Source organism: Gracilinanus agilis, chromosome 1 (genome assembly GCF_016433145.1).
Source record: "Gracilinanus agilis isolate LMUSP501 chromosome 1, AgileGrace, whole genome shotgun sequence".
NCBI lineage: Eukaryota > Metazoa > Chordata > Mammalia > Didelphimorphia > Didelphidae > Gracilinanus > Gracilinanus agilis.
Genome location: NC_058130.1, coordinates 411,081,844 through 411,099,870, shown reverse-complemented (window position 1 = coordinate 411,099,870; position 18,027 = coordinate 411,081,844). Strand labels below are relative to the sequence as shown.

The following is an 18,027-nucleotide window of genomic DNA, read 5'->3' as shown; positions in this document are numbered from 1 at the left end:
GGTTAAATTTTCCCAACCAGTTTTTCTAGGTAGGCATCATGTCTCTATTCCTTTGCTTTAACCCATGATATAACAAAGTGAAAAAAGATGTGTGTGTGTGTGTGTGTGTGTGTGTGTGTGTGTGTGTTTCTTTAGGCCTTATTGAGTTTGGAGAATATGACAAAGCGGTGGAAAACTTTAGTGTTTTCATGTGATATTTTATAATCTTTGATCTTGGGGAAGTCACTGATGCTCTCTAGACTTCATTTGTAAAATGAGGGGTTGGAACTGGCTGCTCTTTCATTTCTCCATTCATCACTAAGATCTTATGAATTCAAGATACTCACTTAAATTTTTTGGAAAAGACAATGATTTTAGCATTTAGTCACAGAATTTACCTATAATATAACAGTACAACTGGATTCCACCTGAGCCCTTTTCTAAAGTTAGTTGTTTAAACTTGTTAACTAGCTTTTAAAAGGTATTTAAGTTATTTTCCTTGTGAGAAAATGGTACCTAATATCTTCAAACCATAAAGGAATGAGTATACACCATTTCATACAAAACAAATTTTTACATGACATAATTGATAAATCAAAGTTGTGAGCATTTTTAAAAATCTTTGGATTGATCAAAATATTCAGTTCCTCAACTTTTAGAAAAAATGAATTAATTTTTCACAGAAGAGATCTGATATATTGTACTCAAAAGGACATGTATTCCATGTTAATGTCTCAAGAGACACAATGAGTTTCACTGACATATACAGAAGAGGTCATTACCTTCAAGACCACAGATACCAACTAGGGATGCAATGATATATTTGTGAAAGTCTTGACTGTCCTTACTGAAATGTACATTTTGACAATTGTTAATTCCAGGGAAGTTGAATCTCTTATGAAATTACATCATATTTCTCTAATGAAGAAAAATCAAATGAATGATAAAATTTTACAATTACCTCCTGATATGATCATTTAACCCAGTCCTAACATAAATGATACCTTTCTGTTAAAAGCTTGCAATCATAATTCAAAAAGAAAGAAAATTACTCCTTGCCTATGGAAAAACATTAAGTTCCAAATCACTGCTAGGATGCTAGCCATCACAAAGCATATGCCACTTTGCAATTTGTCTCCTAGGATATTCACAGATCTCCTTCCAGTGCTCTCCACCTGTTCCTTCTGCTGACGCTCCAAGGACCAACCGCCCAATTACTTCATTCCTTGATCCCCTATCAGAATCCAAAACCAGGAATTCTACACTGATCTCCTCAAGACCTTCACAAGGAATGTCAAACACAAACAATTCATTGAATACTGCATTAGGGGTGCATTTCTTCACGTGTGTTTTCTTCTTGGAGATCCTCTTTTTTGCATGATATAGGTTCACTTTAACATAAGGATCTGAAATGAGAAAGGAAACAAAAATATAGTAGGAGTTGTTAAATAGAATAGTTGGTTAAAGTGGAAAAAATATAAGGAAAAGGAGGAGAGAGAGAAACAGAGAGAAAGACAGAGAGAGACAGAGAGAGAAGAGAGAGAATGAGAGAGAGAGAGAGAGAGAAGAGAGAGAATGAGAGAGAGAGAGAGAGTCAAAACTTAGCAGAGACAGAAAAGAGGAAAATTTACTGATAAGTCATGTGTCTCAGTACTCTAATCCTAAGGTACCACTAGGGTGTAGCAGAAAGAACACTAGAATGGAAATCCAAATTAGAATATGAATTTAAGTTCTGGATTGACTCTATAGTCATGGATCAAAAAATTTCTTGTCCTCTCTAAGTATCAACTTCATTTAAGTTAAGTGAAAATCTTGATTAAATAATTTATCATTTGTACTATTCAAGAATTAGCAATTATAATAATATGTAACAAAATAAATGAAACGGAGAACTAAATCTCTAAATATCAACCTATAGGATGATATTAATAATTTTTTTCCTCAGCAAGAACAAGAAGTTATATTTTCTATATTGTGATGTATTGTATGTTTTGTAAAATATTTGTACTCTATGAAATAGTTGTTTTTATTTGGACCAGACAATATATCACTTTGTATGTCTTTTCATTTTTTAACCATCGGGTCTATATTTATTATTATTTTTTTTATATTTACAAATAAAATGTTTTATATATATACGCATGTATGTATATATATATATATGTCTGTACATTATATGGGTGTGTTTGTATGGACATTTTTAATTTTACTTCCATTTCTAAAAGTGTATTTTTCTTTCATCCCTTTATGAAATAGACCTTGTCTAAAGATGCTTGTTTTCTGTTCACCAGTCTCAGACTCTTCTGGATATTACTGCCCGAGTTTCCTGCTCCTTATACAATTGCACAAATGATTACTATACAACTTAAAATTTATTTATACATATTTTGAATCTCTCTCTAATTATTCCAGGATGCTTAGCCTTTTCTTTTCTGGCTAACCAAGTGATTAGATCCTCAAAATTAGATTTCATAGTTACTAGGAAATGGTTGAACATACCTCAAGTGAAAAAGAAAAATACTGTTTTCCTTCTACTCAAAAGAAATTGTGCTAGGTGTTAGAGAAACAAAGATAAATTAGATGTGATCCCCACATCCAAGGAAGTTGTAGACTAGAGTAAAACAAATTAAGTAGTCAGAAAATGTCAATACTTATTACAATGATAAATATACAAGTGAGAAACAAGTATTATATCATATCAGGTTGAAGTAGGAAAATATTATTTGTATTTGGAGGATTAATGATGAATTCATTGAAAAGGAAGACTTCAACCTCAGTATAGAAGGAGGGTTATATATTCATATGGCAATAATAATTTTGGTGAGGATCAATATGGGGGAAGAAATATATTCCTTACTATTATGATTTGTGCACAAAAGAAAGAAGTTATAAAAACACGAGAAAAGATTTTGGAATGATGAACTGGCCCATTTTTCAGATATGTATAGTTTGTGAGGGCAAGTAACAGGAGATAAGACTAGACATATTACCAACATATTATGAAGGGTATTTAATGGCATTCCAGGTTTGAACTTCATTATATACATATTGGGGGAGCACTGGAGGTTTTACAACAGTGTCATAATGTGATAAGAATGTTATATGATTCCTGCCATATCAATGTGTAGGACAGAATGAAATAGGGAGGTGATACAGACCAGCATCTTGTTATATGCAAAAAAAGATAGGGAAGGAGACAACTGTAATAAGCCATATGAACATGTATAAAGTTATGGACTGGAATTGCAGGAAGAAAATGGTCAGAAATCATGTACCAGAGACAATAAGTAAGAATGAACATAGTTTGGCAGCTATTGGATTGAAGTACAGGTAAGAACGTGTTTCAAGGTGTCAAGTAGATATTCATGGAGAGAAATGTGACTCAACAGGGAGGGCAGGATTGAAGATGCAGCTTAAAGTCTATAGCTGGGGTACAGCAGTAGGATGAAATGATTAAGTAAATTAAGCACACAGCTTAAATGTAATCAAGCCAGCCTTGCCCCTCAAACTAAGAGTATCTTTTTGCAACAATATCCCTCCTTGGGCATAATCAGCATTTTTCTCCATTCATATAAAGCCATGTGTTATAATTACCTTTTGATTTTAAGAGTCACAAAGTTAGGGCTAGATATTTTCCAATTTTTTAGCTTTTTTAGTCTCTAGCACAAAAATTTTAGTGCTTAATGATGATTTAAAAATAATTGAATAGAGATATTTATTTGATTTATCTACACAATAAGTACCTAATAAATTATTGGTGATTAATATTTCCTTCCTTTCATCTGTCACAGAACATAAAACTATTGCTGACTTTTTATTGGTTCTGGTAAAGTAAAAAGATAAATAGAGATAACAGAAGAGAAATTGCAGACATATGATAGAAAATAGAAGAATAGCAAATTTGACCTGGGCATTAAATTTTAAAACTTTATAAGTATTATAAAATAAAAATTAAATCAGATAAAAAATAAACAAAAACTCTGCTTATTTACTATAGATTTTATTTAAGTTTATCTCATGCTAGGGCTGACTACATACCTCTATAAAACTTTGCTATCTCTCTGGATTCCTGTTTTAATCATGTTTAAGATAAAAAATATGATAGTGTTGGTTGGCTTATGGAACCAAAGGAGGGCCTGTGGTAGAACTTATAACTAGAAAAAAATGAGGACTTTAGTCATAATAAAACATAATGTTCATAAACTTGGATCAATTCTTTGCTGATACACAAAGATTTATTTAAATTACAAAGTTACCTGATAATCCAGAAACGTCTGCTTTAGGTAGGTGCCGAGCTTTTAGAACCACTACAGTAAGAGTGTTGGTTGTGGACTGGTAGCAAAGAGAGATCAGTAGCTCGCCTCGTCCTGAAGACTTCTAGAAAAATAAAGAAACTTTTCATGATTACCTTTCAACAATTATATATTTTCTGTTGCTGATGAAATATTTACCAGTGGACTACTCTTAGTACTTACATATTTCTATTTTATTTAATTGAGATATTACTAATTGAGTAAAAGGTAATGTTAATAGTAAGCTTCATTTGAGTTACTATCACAATCATGTCTTAGCACTTATGTCTGCCATCTTGTGGTCTTCATCGTTATTGCTTCATGTTTTCATTTTCTGTGGGTTAACCACACCCCTTTTTTGAATTTTTCAAAGAAAGATTCAATATGTAGTTTACATAGAACTAGCTTTGACTTTTATTTTGGGGGGGAATCACTTTACATTTGTTTAAGTAATCTTTAAGGATTAACATATTATTTAATCTTTCTAAAGACTGAATAAGGATCAAAATTACCTTAATTTTTGTAGTTGTGGAAGCATTGTCTAATCAGGGTTATTAGGCATACTCAAAAATGCTTTAGAGACTTAAATAATATTCTATTGTGTTCTCTTCTCTATACTGAATGGAATAATATGGTTTCCTTGCTCTCAGGGACTGTATTAAGATCTTGGGAGAATTTGGTTTGGATTTTCTGTTACCTCCATCTGGGTGTATTTGATTACAATATTCTCTAGTTGATATCTGAACTCTAATTATGAAATAATATAACTTAAAACAAAAATTTTGATAGGAATAAAGATGAAAAAACAAAGTCTAAAAGTAGAAGGAAAGGTTCTTAACCATTTTTTTTTCCTTATGAAATTCTTGGAAGCCTGGTAAATTCTATTGACCCCTTCAGAAAAATGTTTTGAAAACTTAATATAACACACATAGGATTTCAAAGTAAACTATTGAAACACAGTTATCAAAATTTTAAAAAATTATAGGTCCTAATGTAAGGATCTCTGAGCTGAAGGGTTATATTTATGATATTGTGCCCAACCTAAGAAGTAGATTATATTAAGATGGCATTGTCAATTTTGGAGTATCCTTGTACAACTGATAAATTTAATTGATCTCTTATTATGAAACATAATATAGAAGTTAATATCAATTTGATATTTAAGATACTGAGATAATCCCCCTCACATAGCAGGCATGAAAATGCCTAACTTTGATTACTATGATGTAGTTTACCAATGCAAGGGATTTAAATTATTCTACACATCTGTTAATATAAAGAAGGATGGTCTTTTACATCATATTTAATTCATATGCTTTCCCTATACTTTTGTTCTCTTGGGGTGAAAAATTAAACTAGCACTAAAAAGTTTTACTAGGAAAATATTTTGAAAAAAGTAAATACATGTCAAACATGGAGAGTATTACAAATTGATATAAAATTACTGGACTGGAGTTAAGAGACTAAGGTACTAATACTGAAACCTCTTACCTACTAACAAGCAATATTATAGGATGATGAGTATGCTTTAAATAGGAAGTGATCAGGGTAGAGGGGCAATCCAAGCATAGAAATTGTATGAATAAATGTTGGAGAATTACAAGATAGAGAAAGAAGGGAAATAAGAATTTTAGTTCACCATACCCAAATTTACAGATGAGAGTTAGAGGGGCAAACTTGCTTGTTTAAAAGTCACATGGTGATTTTAATTTATCCATTTTACATCTCTGGTTAGTTTTTCTCATCAAAAATAGGCAGGAGATAGGGAAGGGCTTGGTCATCTGTAAATCCCCTTTCAGTTTTAATGATTCTTTATTAAGATAAAATATACAACCCTCACTTTAATAAATATCCAATGACAATTATATCATGAAGACCTGATATATCACTCTAAGTTGAGATGCTTTGTTTAGTTTAGCTTCATGACTTATTAATTTAAAATACTGTGAGAAAAAACTAAAAGAAAAAGACACCCAAAGCAGAGTAAATAACTTCCTATTCATACTTTATGAATTATGGTTAGTACTAGATAGCTTCTAGACTAAAATGGAACTATGATAACTAATTAATAATGTTGCTGACATGCATATGTGTAGAAGATAATCATTCAGTATAATGTAAGATTTCTGCTCTTTGGAAAATCACTTTATTAAAAGTCAAGACATATTCAATCTTTAGGCATAAATGATTTCAGAAATTCAACTATGTTTTAATTGAATCAATATCATTTACTTGATTTTGAATGAGAAGGATTTTGTTTTACATGTTAGTTTTAAATATGTCAAAATATTCAGGCAAATAGGGAAAAATAAATATTTAGAATATGTTGTAAAAGTTTCAGGAACTTGATTGTTATATTTATATCTATTAAGATATCTCAGTAAATATTTATGTAATTATAAAATTATATAACAAGTTATTTTGATCATGTCATTAATTGTTGCTATTGCAGTTAAACATGGTAATAATTATGTCTCAAAACTGATAATCTTTTCATGTAAAACCTCTAGCAATTGTAAATTGGCTACTAATAGTATACTAATATCTCAATCTTTGTTGCAAGTACTTTAAAAATACTTAAAATCAATTACCCTAACATTTCTTTTGATGATTTCCCTGTTCATTAGCATTCTTCCATCAGCCAATTCAATGCCTGAAAGGGGAATAAGAACTTCTCCAATAATATCATCTCTTGAAAATCTGTCAAAACTCAAGATAATAAAGTGAAGAACCAAATCTTGTATTTGGCTATATGGGATTCCATAGAAGGTGAAGGTTTCATCAAAAGCTGGATCTAAGGTCTTTCTCAGGACTCTGGTTTTCACTTTGTGCTTCTTCTCAGGAAGGATGGTCATTTTGATATAGGGATCAGAAGTCATTGACTGTTCATCCATTGCTGGCAGGCCACGAGCTTCTTTGATGTTCACAATAAATGCCTTTTTCTCAAAGTTATATTCTAAAGAAAAGAAAAGGGTACCAAGTTTATCCTGTTTCTCTACAGAACATAAGGATGAATTGGACTTCAAACTGTCAGGGGAAGTGGACTCTTTCTGTTCCCTTTCTGAGAATGGCTTAGGAGTCAAGTTCTCAAGATCAGAAGGGCTGCCAGCTTTGGGGTTTGCTTTGGGAAAATTGCCATTGAGGTCTTTCTTCTCAAGGTCAAGATGTAGTGAGGTCTTTGGCACAACTGGTTTATTTTTTGCTTCATTTTTGTCATCTGCTCCAAACTTCTTCTTACTGTTTAGGTTTTCTGGATAAATGTCAACTCCCTTGAGCACATGAACAAATTTATAGGGAGGCGTCTTGTTAGTCTTGGATGATTTTCTCTGACAGCAGATCCAAGCAAACAGAGATACTGTGAAGACCAGACCAAAAGCACTGAAGATCCCCACCACTGTTGGAATTTCATCTGGAAAATGAAATGGCCAATAACTTATATTAAAGGAGTAAAGCTTGAGATACAAGGCAATTTGAAAAACATAATAGAGATGGCAATTGCAGTAGGTTGGACAGATTGAATTACTTTCCAACTGCTCAGGATAAGAGTTATGTACATATTTCACGCCACCTTCAGGTATAAACACATCCCCTGGGTGACACCAAGAAAGAAATACAGCATGATGGAAAGTCCCTCATTTCAGTTGTATGCTGTAAACAAAATGACAGGAAGAAACTAAGGAGGAGAAAAATCCCTTAACCTATGGATATTTTTTTATATTATTATGCAGGACAACCAAACCTTGGCAGGCCAGTGCTAATTTCATTTGTTTCATTGACATTGTGTGCCTTGCTATTTCCTCCTGCAGCCTCATACCTTATTACTGATCATGGGATTCAAAGCAGGCAGTATTCAAACACTGTATTAGGAATTTCTTGAACTATTTTACCTAGGATACAAGATACAGTGATATAGCCTATGCAATTATGAAGTAACTGTACAACATTTACCATGCTCTGCCCTACATATTAGAAGTTTTTCTGTAACATACTGGGCCAGAATTAAGAGAAATAGACTGATTAAAAACAAAACAAAACCAGAAAGCAAATATTTAATCAATTTATGACAATAAAATATCATTGTGTTCCTATTCTTAAAATCTTTCCTCATTAGAATTACTACCAAAGTACAAAGGGAGAAAGAGTACAATTTGCACAAATATGAATAACAATAAAATATAATAGTGCCTTCCAGGAAATAATTTCCTTTTTAACATATGATGAAAAGAATGAATAAACATAACTGAGTATTTGGTCTTATTCATAACTGATTTTTTTGCCTTAGTACATCTCAATGTGGCAATTCAGTAATATAAACCAAATTCACATTCTCCTAAGAATGGAGTATTAAATTATTGATGTTCAGTGACATTGCTTATGCATTAAGGTAGTCATGTTCCACATGTAAGCATATTTTTTCCAACAAATGATTACCATCTGTGTATAAGAGCTCAGTATTATGCTGTCCAGATACTGTCCATTTTAAATGGATGTTCAGTAGAAGCAAGGCAAAAATAGCTAAATATAGTGATTTAGGTCCTAGCTCCCTAAGCTTCATTATTTTATTATATTTTTCAAATGTCCTTCCCCTATTGAGGTAGAAAGTCCAGGAATACAAAGGGTTAGGGTACATTTGAATATCTCTGAGAAGAAGAATCTTTTGTTGCTACTCTTTTTGCTAACCTCTCTCTCCATAGGATTCTGTGCACTTCTCCCAGTAATTACAAACCCAAACTTAATGAGGAATTGATTAAGAAATGACATCTGTAATAAAAAGTGTCTGAGAAGGCAAACAATTTAATGTAAAGAAATGTAAAAAACCTGATGAGAAATACATTTTAGAATTCCAAAATCTGAAATATTCTAGTATGGAACAGAAAAAAAGGAGTCAGGAACTACATATGACTAGCCAAACTTAGCATAAGCTTTGAAGTTTTCTATAAGATGAAGGTCTTTTAAAAAGTGCACACAATTTGGTTGACCCATAAAGTCTACTGTAGCAAAGTGGGAATCTGAGGAAAGTCTTTACATATTTCAAAGAAAACAGAAAATAACTTACAACTCTTTAGTTAAATGCACTAAATCATTGGGCTTAAACCTGAAAAAGACCTTATATTTCCAGAATTTATTTATTTTATTTTATATATTTTGGAGGGGAAGCAATGCAGATAATGGCCCATTAATAAAAATAATTCATTTTCCCCAACAAGATGGGTGAAAGCCACAATATCAGTGAAATTGCAAACAACCATTTGGACACTTCTGAACAGCAAGCATTATGGCCAATTAGAGTTAAACCTTGCCTTCTTTGAATTTTCATATCAAATAACTAAACAATATAATCCAATTAAAATATACTCTTGAAGTCTTGCCTAATGGTAGAATGTATGCATTTGGGAAACAGAAAACAAAAGTAGTTTACACAGTGATGAAAGCAGTTCCCTCACGATCCTCTGACCCTCAGGCTCATTAGCACACTTTTATGAGAAGGTTTGACTTTCAATGTTGTATCATCTTAAAAGAAAGTATGGCTGTCCTGTTGCATAAAGATTGAACATAATGGAACCACAAAGTTAAAAAAGGGAAAAAAAAGGAGCTACATATTTGAATAGCAAACAACGCACCTTTGGTATGATGTAATAGTGACTGATAGAAATGCTGCCCTAGAATCCTACCTAGCAACATCTTCTGAAAAAGAAAAAAAGATATATAATGTAGCCTACGGATATGGTCACAAAATAATTATAGTCCTTCTAGATATAAAATGAGAATGTCAAGGCTTGCTGGTCCAAATTATTTTGAACTGACTCTATCTTTTTGATGTCTTAAATATAATTTGCTTTTTAAGCTCTGTGCGGCTTCCCTGCCAACCCACCCCAACCAACAACTGTAGCCCCAAATGACAACCACAAGATATTTACCTAAAAGGAATCCTCAAAGGCCAAATAAAATAAAACCAACAAGCAAATATCAGAACGCTGTGCTGCTACTACAGTCTAAGGAGCTCCCTAAATATTTGAGAACTTCCTGGAGGTAACATAGCTGTAGCAGAATGCAGTTTCGAAGGAGTATACCTGGTCAGAGGAAGAGAAGGGTTTATTAAGATTATCTGAAAACCATTCCCGTTCTCCTCAAGAATACAGGGCTAGCTAACTCTCAGTCTTTAGAGGAATTATACACTACAAGAAGTAGTCCCCGAAGAAAAACAAACAAATCCTCTTTAAGTTTGGTTAAGAACTTGCTTACCAAATTCCTCTCGGCTTGAGGTAATCGGAGCCATGTTTGCTGCGTGCTCTGTCCGAGGTACTGAATAGCAATCGCTGCTTAGCCTCACTGTGAAAGCTGCTGTTTTCTTCTTCCCCAGAATCAGGGGCTGGATTTTTCCGAGTGATGCAAACACCAATGTACAGCTCAGGGGACCTTCAAGCTCGAGCAAGGTGGGGGCGGGGGACGATAGAGCAAAGAGGGAGCTTAGCTCTCCTTCAGTCAGTGATTTGCCACCCCCTTTCCTGTTTTGGCTCTTCTGAGTAGCTCCACTCTTAGACTGTAGACGTGGTTGAAACCCAAATTGACGCAATCCTGACGCTACAGGGCTGAAATCAGCACCTGCCCCCCTCCCCTTCCTTTTTCTCTTCTATTTTCCCTTCACTCCCTCCTTCTTGCTCCAGCATCTCCAGGGGATTCAACACACACACACTCATCAATTATTTTAACTGCTCTGCTACAGGAGATTAGCTGTCTTATTCAGTGGGACACAGAAGCAGACTGAGATAGAAGTCCCTAAACTCAATCCTGCCACTTGGCAACATAAAATCTTCGGTTTCATGGGTGGGTGGGAACGTATCTCAGTGAGTCAGTGTTGTGATGCAAGGAGTGGATTAAAGGGCAAAGGAAAGGGGAGAAAACTTCAGTTCCATGTGATCCATTTCAATTACATACACACACATACATACACACAGAAAACACATTTTCTCACTATTTTATTTTTCCTCTTCAGAGCAATAGAAAGAAAAACACACATATCTCAGACACATTTAAAATAAAACTACAATGATCTTTTCTTTTGCCCCTTCCTTTTTTTCTCCTCTCCATTTCATTCTCGTTACTAATATAGCATTTCTGAAGATACTAACTATATTTCATTTGTTCTACCTAATATGTGAAATTTCATCAGATGAAATTCTCTGGAACAGATGGGAATAAGGCTTTTGTATTCAGAGACCATTTAGATATGGTTTCATCTTTGATGAAATTCAGTGAGCAGTTAATAAAACTTTAAAGGCTATGTACTTGGATATAACTTCTAATATTAATTTATGGGAAAAATTACATAGAAGTTTGAAATTTTCCATATTGGTATTGGTAACTATTAATTTCTGAAGATGAAAAGAAAATTGAGTTTTATCATGTGTGTTTATATGTATAGGAGTGTGTGCATGTGTGTAGTCAATTTGTCAAGTTGATTTGAGATTTAATGAAATTGTCTCTATAAAGAATATGTTCATCTATTTGTTGCACAGGAGAGTCACAAGGAGCAGCTCAACCATTATTTTTGGTCAAAGAAATCCTATTATTCTGAACTCCTTCACAAAGATCTGTTTGTAAATGTGAGGTAATGGGAGAAGCTGTATCAAGAATCTATTGTACAGTCAAAGAGATACTAAATATCAGAAGAGAAATCCTAAGATTGGTCATACTGTGTCTGAGGAAAATTTGACTCTAAAATTATACATCATGGAAAATTTAATATATTAACATTGCTATTTTGTGTCAAAATTCCTACTTTTTCAGTCATCTTCCATTTAAAAAATCATTTTCATAAAATGAAAGTACACAAATCAATTTTTTCCACCACCACCCTTTAGTGGCAGGCTTCAAGGTCTGTACCATATCTTACCACCTTATAGAGATGAATAACACCTTGAATAACTGATTTACCTCAAAGGCTTCTCTCTGGTGGGGAAAAATAAAACACTAATATTCCTTTAAAATAAAGTGGGCATTTGTTTGTTATTCATGCCACAGATACATAAATACTAGCATTCAGTTTACTGAAGTGTGTATATCCAATCTAGCTAACACATGTAGTGTATGGCTAAACTTATATGTTACATAAACAAATAGGTGTAATATTGCTTTATATTATTTAGTGTAGCATAATTTTATCATGTATAAGCAATTTGTATTTCTTTAACTGTTTCATCTGGGCCCCACCTATGGCACTGAGTCTTTTTACTCCCTGTGGATACCGTTTGTTATGATTATTTCCCTGTCCCAATCCCATGCAGCTTTGAATGTAGCGACAGCTCACTGCTATAAAAATCAAAGGTAGAAGAAATATTACTGGTTGATATAACTAAAATTCTTTTGCCTAAAAATTCTCCACTTTTTTACCAGTTGAGCAATATGTTGTTTATCCGTCAGTCTTTCTAGAACAACCAATACCTTAATGCGATGTGTGGGAGTAAATCCGCATGCAGATGAAAGCTGGTAAGTTTTCTTGCAACTCGAGTATTTCTCCCTACCCGATCTTTAGAGGAATGCACTCTTCCTGGGCCTAGCAAAGGAGTGATCAATGCACTGACATGCGCAATCCTCCTTTTTACAACCAGGAAAAGGAGGGGGACGTTGCTAGGCAACGAATTCCACACCACCCAAAACACACAGGCCTCAAACAAGCACATGCCCTGGGAAACAGACTCTTTTATGTAGTTTTGACTGATTGTCTTCACAATATTTCTTTTGCTCTTGATTTCTACTCAATTTAGCTAAACGCAATCACAAAACAAAGTGCATATTTATTATGCACCTACTATATGCAGCAATGCACAAATCTAATTAACCTCTGAAGGATGGATGTCCTTATGGACCTTCCTTGGGGGAGAGGAAATGAGATTTTACAACCTAAATACAAATGTGTATAATAGAAGGTAAAGAGTGAAGGGGCTAAGACTAGAGATGAAACAATTTGCTTTAGGATCATTTGAAAAGAGAGTGAACACTAACACCTAGGGTTTATGGAAGGGATATCACAGAAATCTGCACCTAAAAAGAGTCCTAAAGAAAGGTAAAAGATTTCAAAAGATAAAAATTACATTTCCAGAGGCATGGAAGCACGATAAGGCAGAGTACAAATTGGTCATTTAAAAATTAGTTACTAAATTGTCAACATAAACCATAAACTTTATAACTAGCTAACTCTGTCTATCACACACTCTCTACACTTTGAAGGAGAGGAATTCAGTAGAATGAGCTATTTTAAGATGCCTTGAAGTCTAATCTAATAGTTTAATTCAAATTAATTCTAATACTTAGTTAATGACACAATACATAATTGTTTATTCAATAACTGAATTCACATTATGTTTACCCCCACTCAAATTGAGCTGGCTACACTCCCAACACTTATTTACATGAAATTAAATGTGCTGTTCAAGTTAAAAAATGACTTGGACTTAGAATACTCAGATAATTCATTTGGTTCTTTTGTGAGGGTGGGTGAAGGGATGACTTGAATTCCCTTAATAATTGCATTATTTTTGTTCTAATTTTTCAGTTTCCTTGGCTCTATCTAGTAGTATAAACTGACTCTAGGTTCAAATCAAAGTCTCAGAGCATATTATTCCCACAAGGCAGCGGCATAAAGAGTATTTAATTTTCAACTTTACAAAATCATTCTATGTTGTTGCTCCTATAGCCCTGGGGTGGGAAAGAGAAGAAAAAATGGAATGAATTGTTTATACTTCCATTCTTTATTATTTGTTTACCGTTACCTTCTATTTTAAACTCTAGCTAAGGTAATTTTCAACTACTTAATTCTGTATTGTGAAGCCAAATTAAAAATTAACCCTATTGCAGCCTTCACAATCTACATCAGAGTACCCTGAACTCTTTTCTTTCTGAATTTCTTTTGTTCTTCTAATCAATGTATACTCAACAAATTCATCTAAAATTATTTATTAAGTTCTTACAATTTAACAAGTAAAACTTGAGAATTAAGATATATTCACTTACCTCAGCATTATAATGTGTGAAAACAATGTTTTAAAGGAAGCTGAATAAGAATAAGAAATTACCTGAACCAGAAGCAAGGTAAAGAAAGGACAACATACCTATGGAGGAAGAATGGAAGCACCTGGCCTTGCAGCACTCCTTAAGTGAAAGTTCTTAGAGGAGCTAAAGGTAAAGGTCTTATGAGTGAAGGATATTTGGAATGATTAACTCTAGGGTTGGTAAGACTTTTCAGTTTGAAGACATTTTTGGGAGTCCATAGTACAGTCTAGGAAACAGATGAAATATGGAACTTAACCATTCCCTAATTATTTTTGATGTACCAAATGTGCAGTGTTATGTTTCCAACTAAATTATGATCTCCATAAATTCAAGTAGTACATATCTATATCTATCAATCTATTCCAATAAATAGAGATAAAGTAACTTGGTTTCTCCTTAAGCAACATTGTGATAGATATATTTGGCAGTCTGGCAAAATCTATATAACTCTTCTCAAAATGTGTTTAAATGAAAAAAAAATATTGTTGACAAAAAAGGAAAGTAAAATTTGAAACACAATTATCAAAATATCTCTTCCTCAGATATGACAATGTTGATAGGCAATAGTATCAATAAGTTTTATAGTAGAAATAAAAAATGATAGAGTTTAGGTCAGAAATGAAAAGGGTTAAGTTATGAAAAATGTTTAATGCTTGAGAAAGTTTCCATGATTTAGCTAAGTGCCCAATAATGAGTCATCTAATCCAAATAAAGACCATTAGCTCTTGATTATAATTCGGAATGATCTTGCATGAGCCTTTTAGAATATACACACATATTAATAAATGGTTGAAATTATTTTAGGCCAGGATACTCAGTTTTTCCCCCTTTCCTGACATTTATATTTCATTGTACTGTAATCTGTTAATTGCCTTCTTGTATGCTGATCACATATATTCTGCTCAATATTCAAACAGTGCTGTGCTGAACTGCAGGATTGTGCTTGCACAATTCAGTGGAAATTTCCAAATTAAGATTTGAATGCATAAGGTTGAAACTGGACAAATTACCAGGGACATTTATTTTTAAATAGAAAAGTTTCAAGGAAGGGATGTAAATAAGGTGAGAAGGAAGAAAGAAGTGAAGAAAATAGGAAAAGGATGAAGGAAGGAAGGAAAGAAAGAGAGGAGGGGAAAGAGGAAAGATAAAGTATTTTAGAAAACATCCAAATCATCTGGTTTAGGTAATTGTTTTAGGAGCAGTACTTTGGGAGGAAGATGGCAGCCCATATTAGAGTGGATCAGGTTGATCTTAGAAATGGAAAAGAAAATAAGAAAAGTCTGAGAAGTCCATGTACCTTTAGAAAAAATAGAACAGGTGGATAAAATAGAAAAGGGAACTTTTCCTGAGATGGAGGGAAATTTTTAGGGTCTTACCCAGAGCTGATTTTATTAGCAGGGGAGAATAGGAGAGAATTTTTAAGTTAAAAAAAGGAATAATGAGAACTTATTGTGATCTGCACCATATCTCTGACCTCCATCCTTGCTACTATTTCACCCTCAAAACAGATGAATTGTCTCTCCCCTTGAATTTAATCCCTCTAGTCCTCCCTTTCCATGAAAACTGCCACTAATGGAATGGGATTTAGGGAGTTTGTGATCCTATTACACAAGTAGCATAGTAGATTGAAGTGTGCCATTTTTTTAGCTTAGAAGCTTCAGGAATGGAACATGCATCTCAACCATCCCAAATTAGAACTCTAAATGTATTTTTCAAAGAATCTTCATTACATATATTTATGTATATATGTACACATATAAAACTTAATGTGTGCATATATTATATTGTATATGTTTCTAGTTGGACACACATTATTTAATTATTACTTTAATTGTTTGTTTCAGGTATATTATGGATTGGATCTATATGGGAATTTTTCTCTTCAAGGCCTAAAGCAAATCAACATCTTTCTTGTTAAAAGCTATTTTTTTCATCTCTTCTAGACAGCATTTACTTTTAGAGGATGCCTCCAATTTATTAATCTAGTGAAATTTTTAATGAGGGGACTTTTAAAATCTGTAATAGGATTAGTACTTTAAACATAGATGCCAAATCATATTTTGTAGCTAGCTCCTAGAACTCTAGAAATTTAGAGCTTAAAGAGCCTTTATATGATGATCACCTCAATTCTAAAATTAAGGGGGAAAAGCAAAAACAAGCGAAAAGAACCACAACAACACAATAAAACAACGACCCAGTTGTTCCCATCACTTGTCTCTTCTCTCTTTCATGGATAAACTCCTAGAAAAGAATCTTTTCTTGCTACGCCTCCTCTCATTCACTTTTAAAACCTCTGTCATCTTTCTTCCAATATCATTTCCTGGTAAATCTACTTCAATATGTTTACTATTAAAATTAAGACTCCAGGCTCCAATATTGACTTTTTCTAGAATTAAACTGGTTCATAAAATAACATAACTTTTAAACATTTAATTATTATACTTTAATTGAGAAGATACCATGCATCAGGCACTATGCTAAATCCTAGATACAAAAGGAGGCAAAGTCAATCTTTTCTCTCAAGTAGCTTACCATCTAATTAGGAAGAACACATAATAAAATAATATAAACAAAAGCAAGCTAAAAACAGAAGAAATATATAATTAAATGAGATAAAGCAGCCAAATCAAGAAGGATTGAGGAAGACTTCCAGTAAAAGATTGGATTTTGGTTGGGTTTTTACCTCATGTTAAAAAAAAATACTTCTTATTCTAATAAGAGCAAAAAGTTATCCAGAATTTAAAAAAAATAAAATGAAAGCATTGAAATCGTTATGTGATATATTTCCTCTTTTTTAGGATTAGCTAATGTAAGTTATTCTATAAATTCAAATTTTGTTATTTTAGAGTAATATGGGATTGAGAGACCGAAGTAACTATAGATATAATTTATGTTCCCACATTAGTATAGTGGAAAATTCCCCCATTTCCCAAAATAGAATTTATTTCCTCTATTGAAAGTGCAGTGTCTCTTGACTGAGGCAAGCTAGTAGTTCTAGAGCAGTTTTTGAAAGTATTATAAATGAAGAGAATGTCCTTTATTTGTAGAGTGATGGTGGGGTATTTTAGGTGGCTTCTGACATATCTACTTCTTCTTCTGCTTTGCTGGATTATATCCCCTAACTTTGGGTTTACTGAAAGATTTATTTCTGGACATTCTTCTGTCTTTTTACTGTGTTTTGATTTAATCATCTATACACAAACACTTCCTAGGCATACATAGCTACCGTTTTTCCTGAGCTCCAATTCATATCAGACAGTTTGAACTGGATGTCTGGTTCATGTCTCAAATATGCTAAAAAAAGACTCATTATTTTTCCTCAGATACTTCTCTTTTTTAAACTTCCCTACTTCTGTACCATCATCTTTAACCCTTCAGTGCTAGTTATTGCCCTTACTTCCTCACTTCCCATTATCCCACATATTCAATCAATTTAAAATATTTTTCTTTCTCCAAATTATATCTCAGTTATAGACACTTCTCTTTATTAATAAAATTTGTTCTTTGTTGATTTTTGTCCCTTCTCCACTGAACAACTGAATTACATGTGTAATTGGACTTTCTGCTTCATGTGTACCATTGCATCAGTATCCACACAATTCCCAATATAATTTTTCAAAAGCACCAGTCTGAACATATCACTTCCTTTCTCCACACAAAAAAACAAATAAACAGTATCATCCACTCTTCCTTGTCTCCATTTCCA

The 18,027-nt window shown here is 33.1% G+C and overlaps 1 protein-coding gene across 1 annotated transcript; it reads right to left on the bottom strand.

Annotated features, from left to right (window-relative positions):
* Nucleotides 1-1,077: 1,077 nt before the first annotated feature.
* SYT4 (synaptotagmin 4) lies at nucleotides 1,078-10,548 on the bottom strand. The gene is made up of 4 exons (XM_044657843.1): nucleotides 10,515-10,548; nucleotides 6,863-7,680; nucleotides 4,236-4,356; nucleotides 1,078-1,385 (listed from the first exon to the last, which is right to left on the bottom strand). The coding sequence occupies exons 1-4, from the start codon at nucleotides 10,546-10,548 to the stop codon at nucleotides 1,078-1,080; spliced, it is 1,281 nt and encodes a 426-aa protein (XP_044513778.1).
* Nucleotides 10,549-18,027: the final 7,479 nt, after the last annotated feature.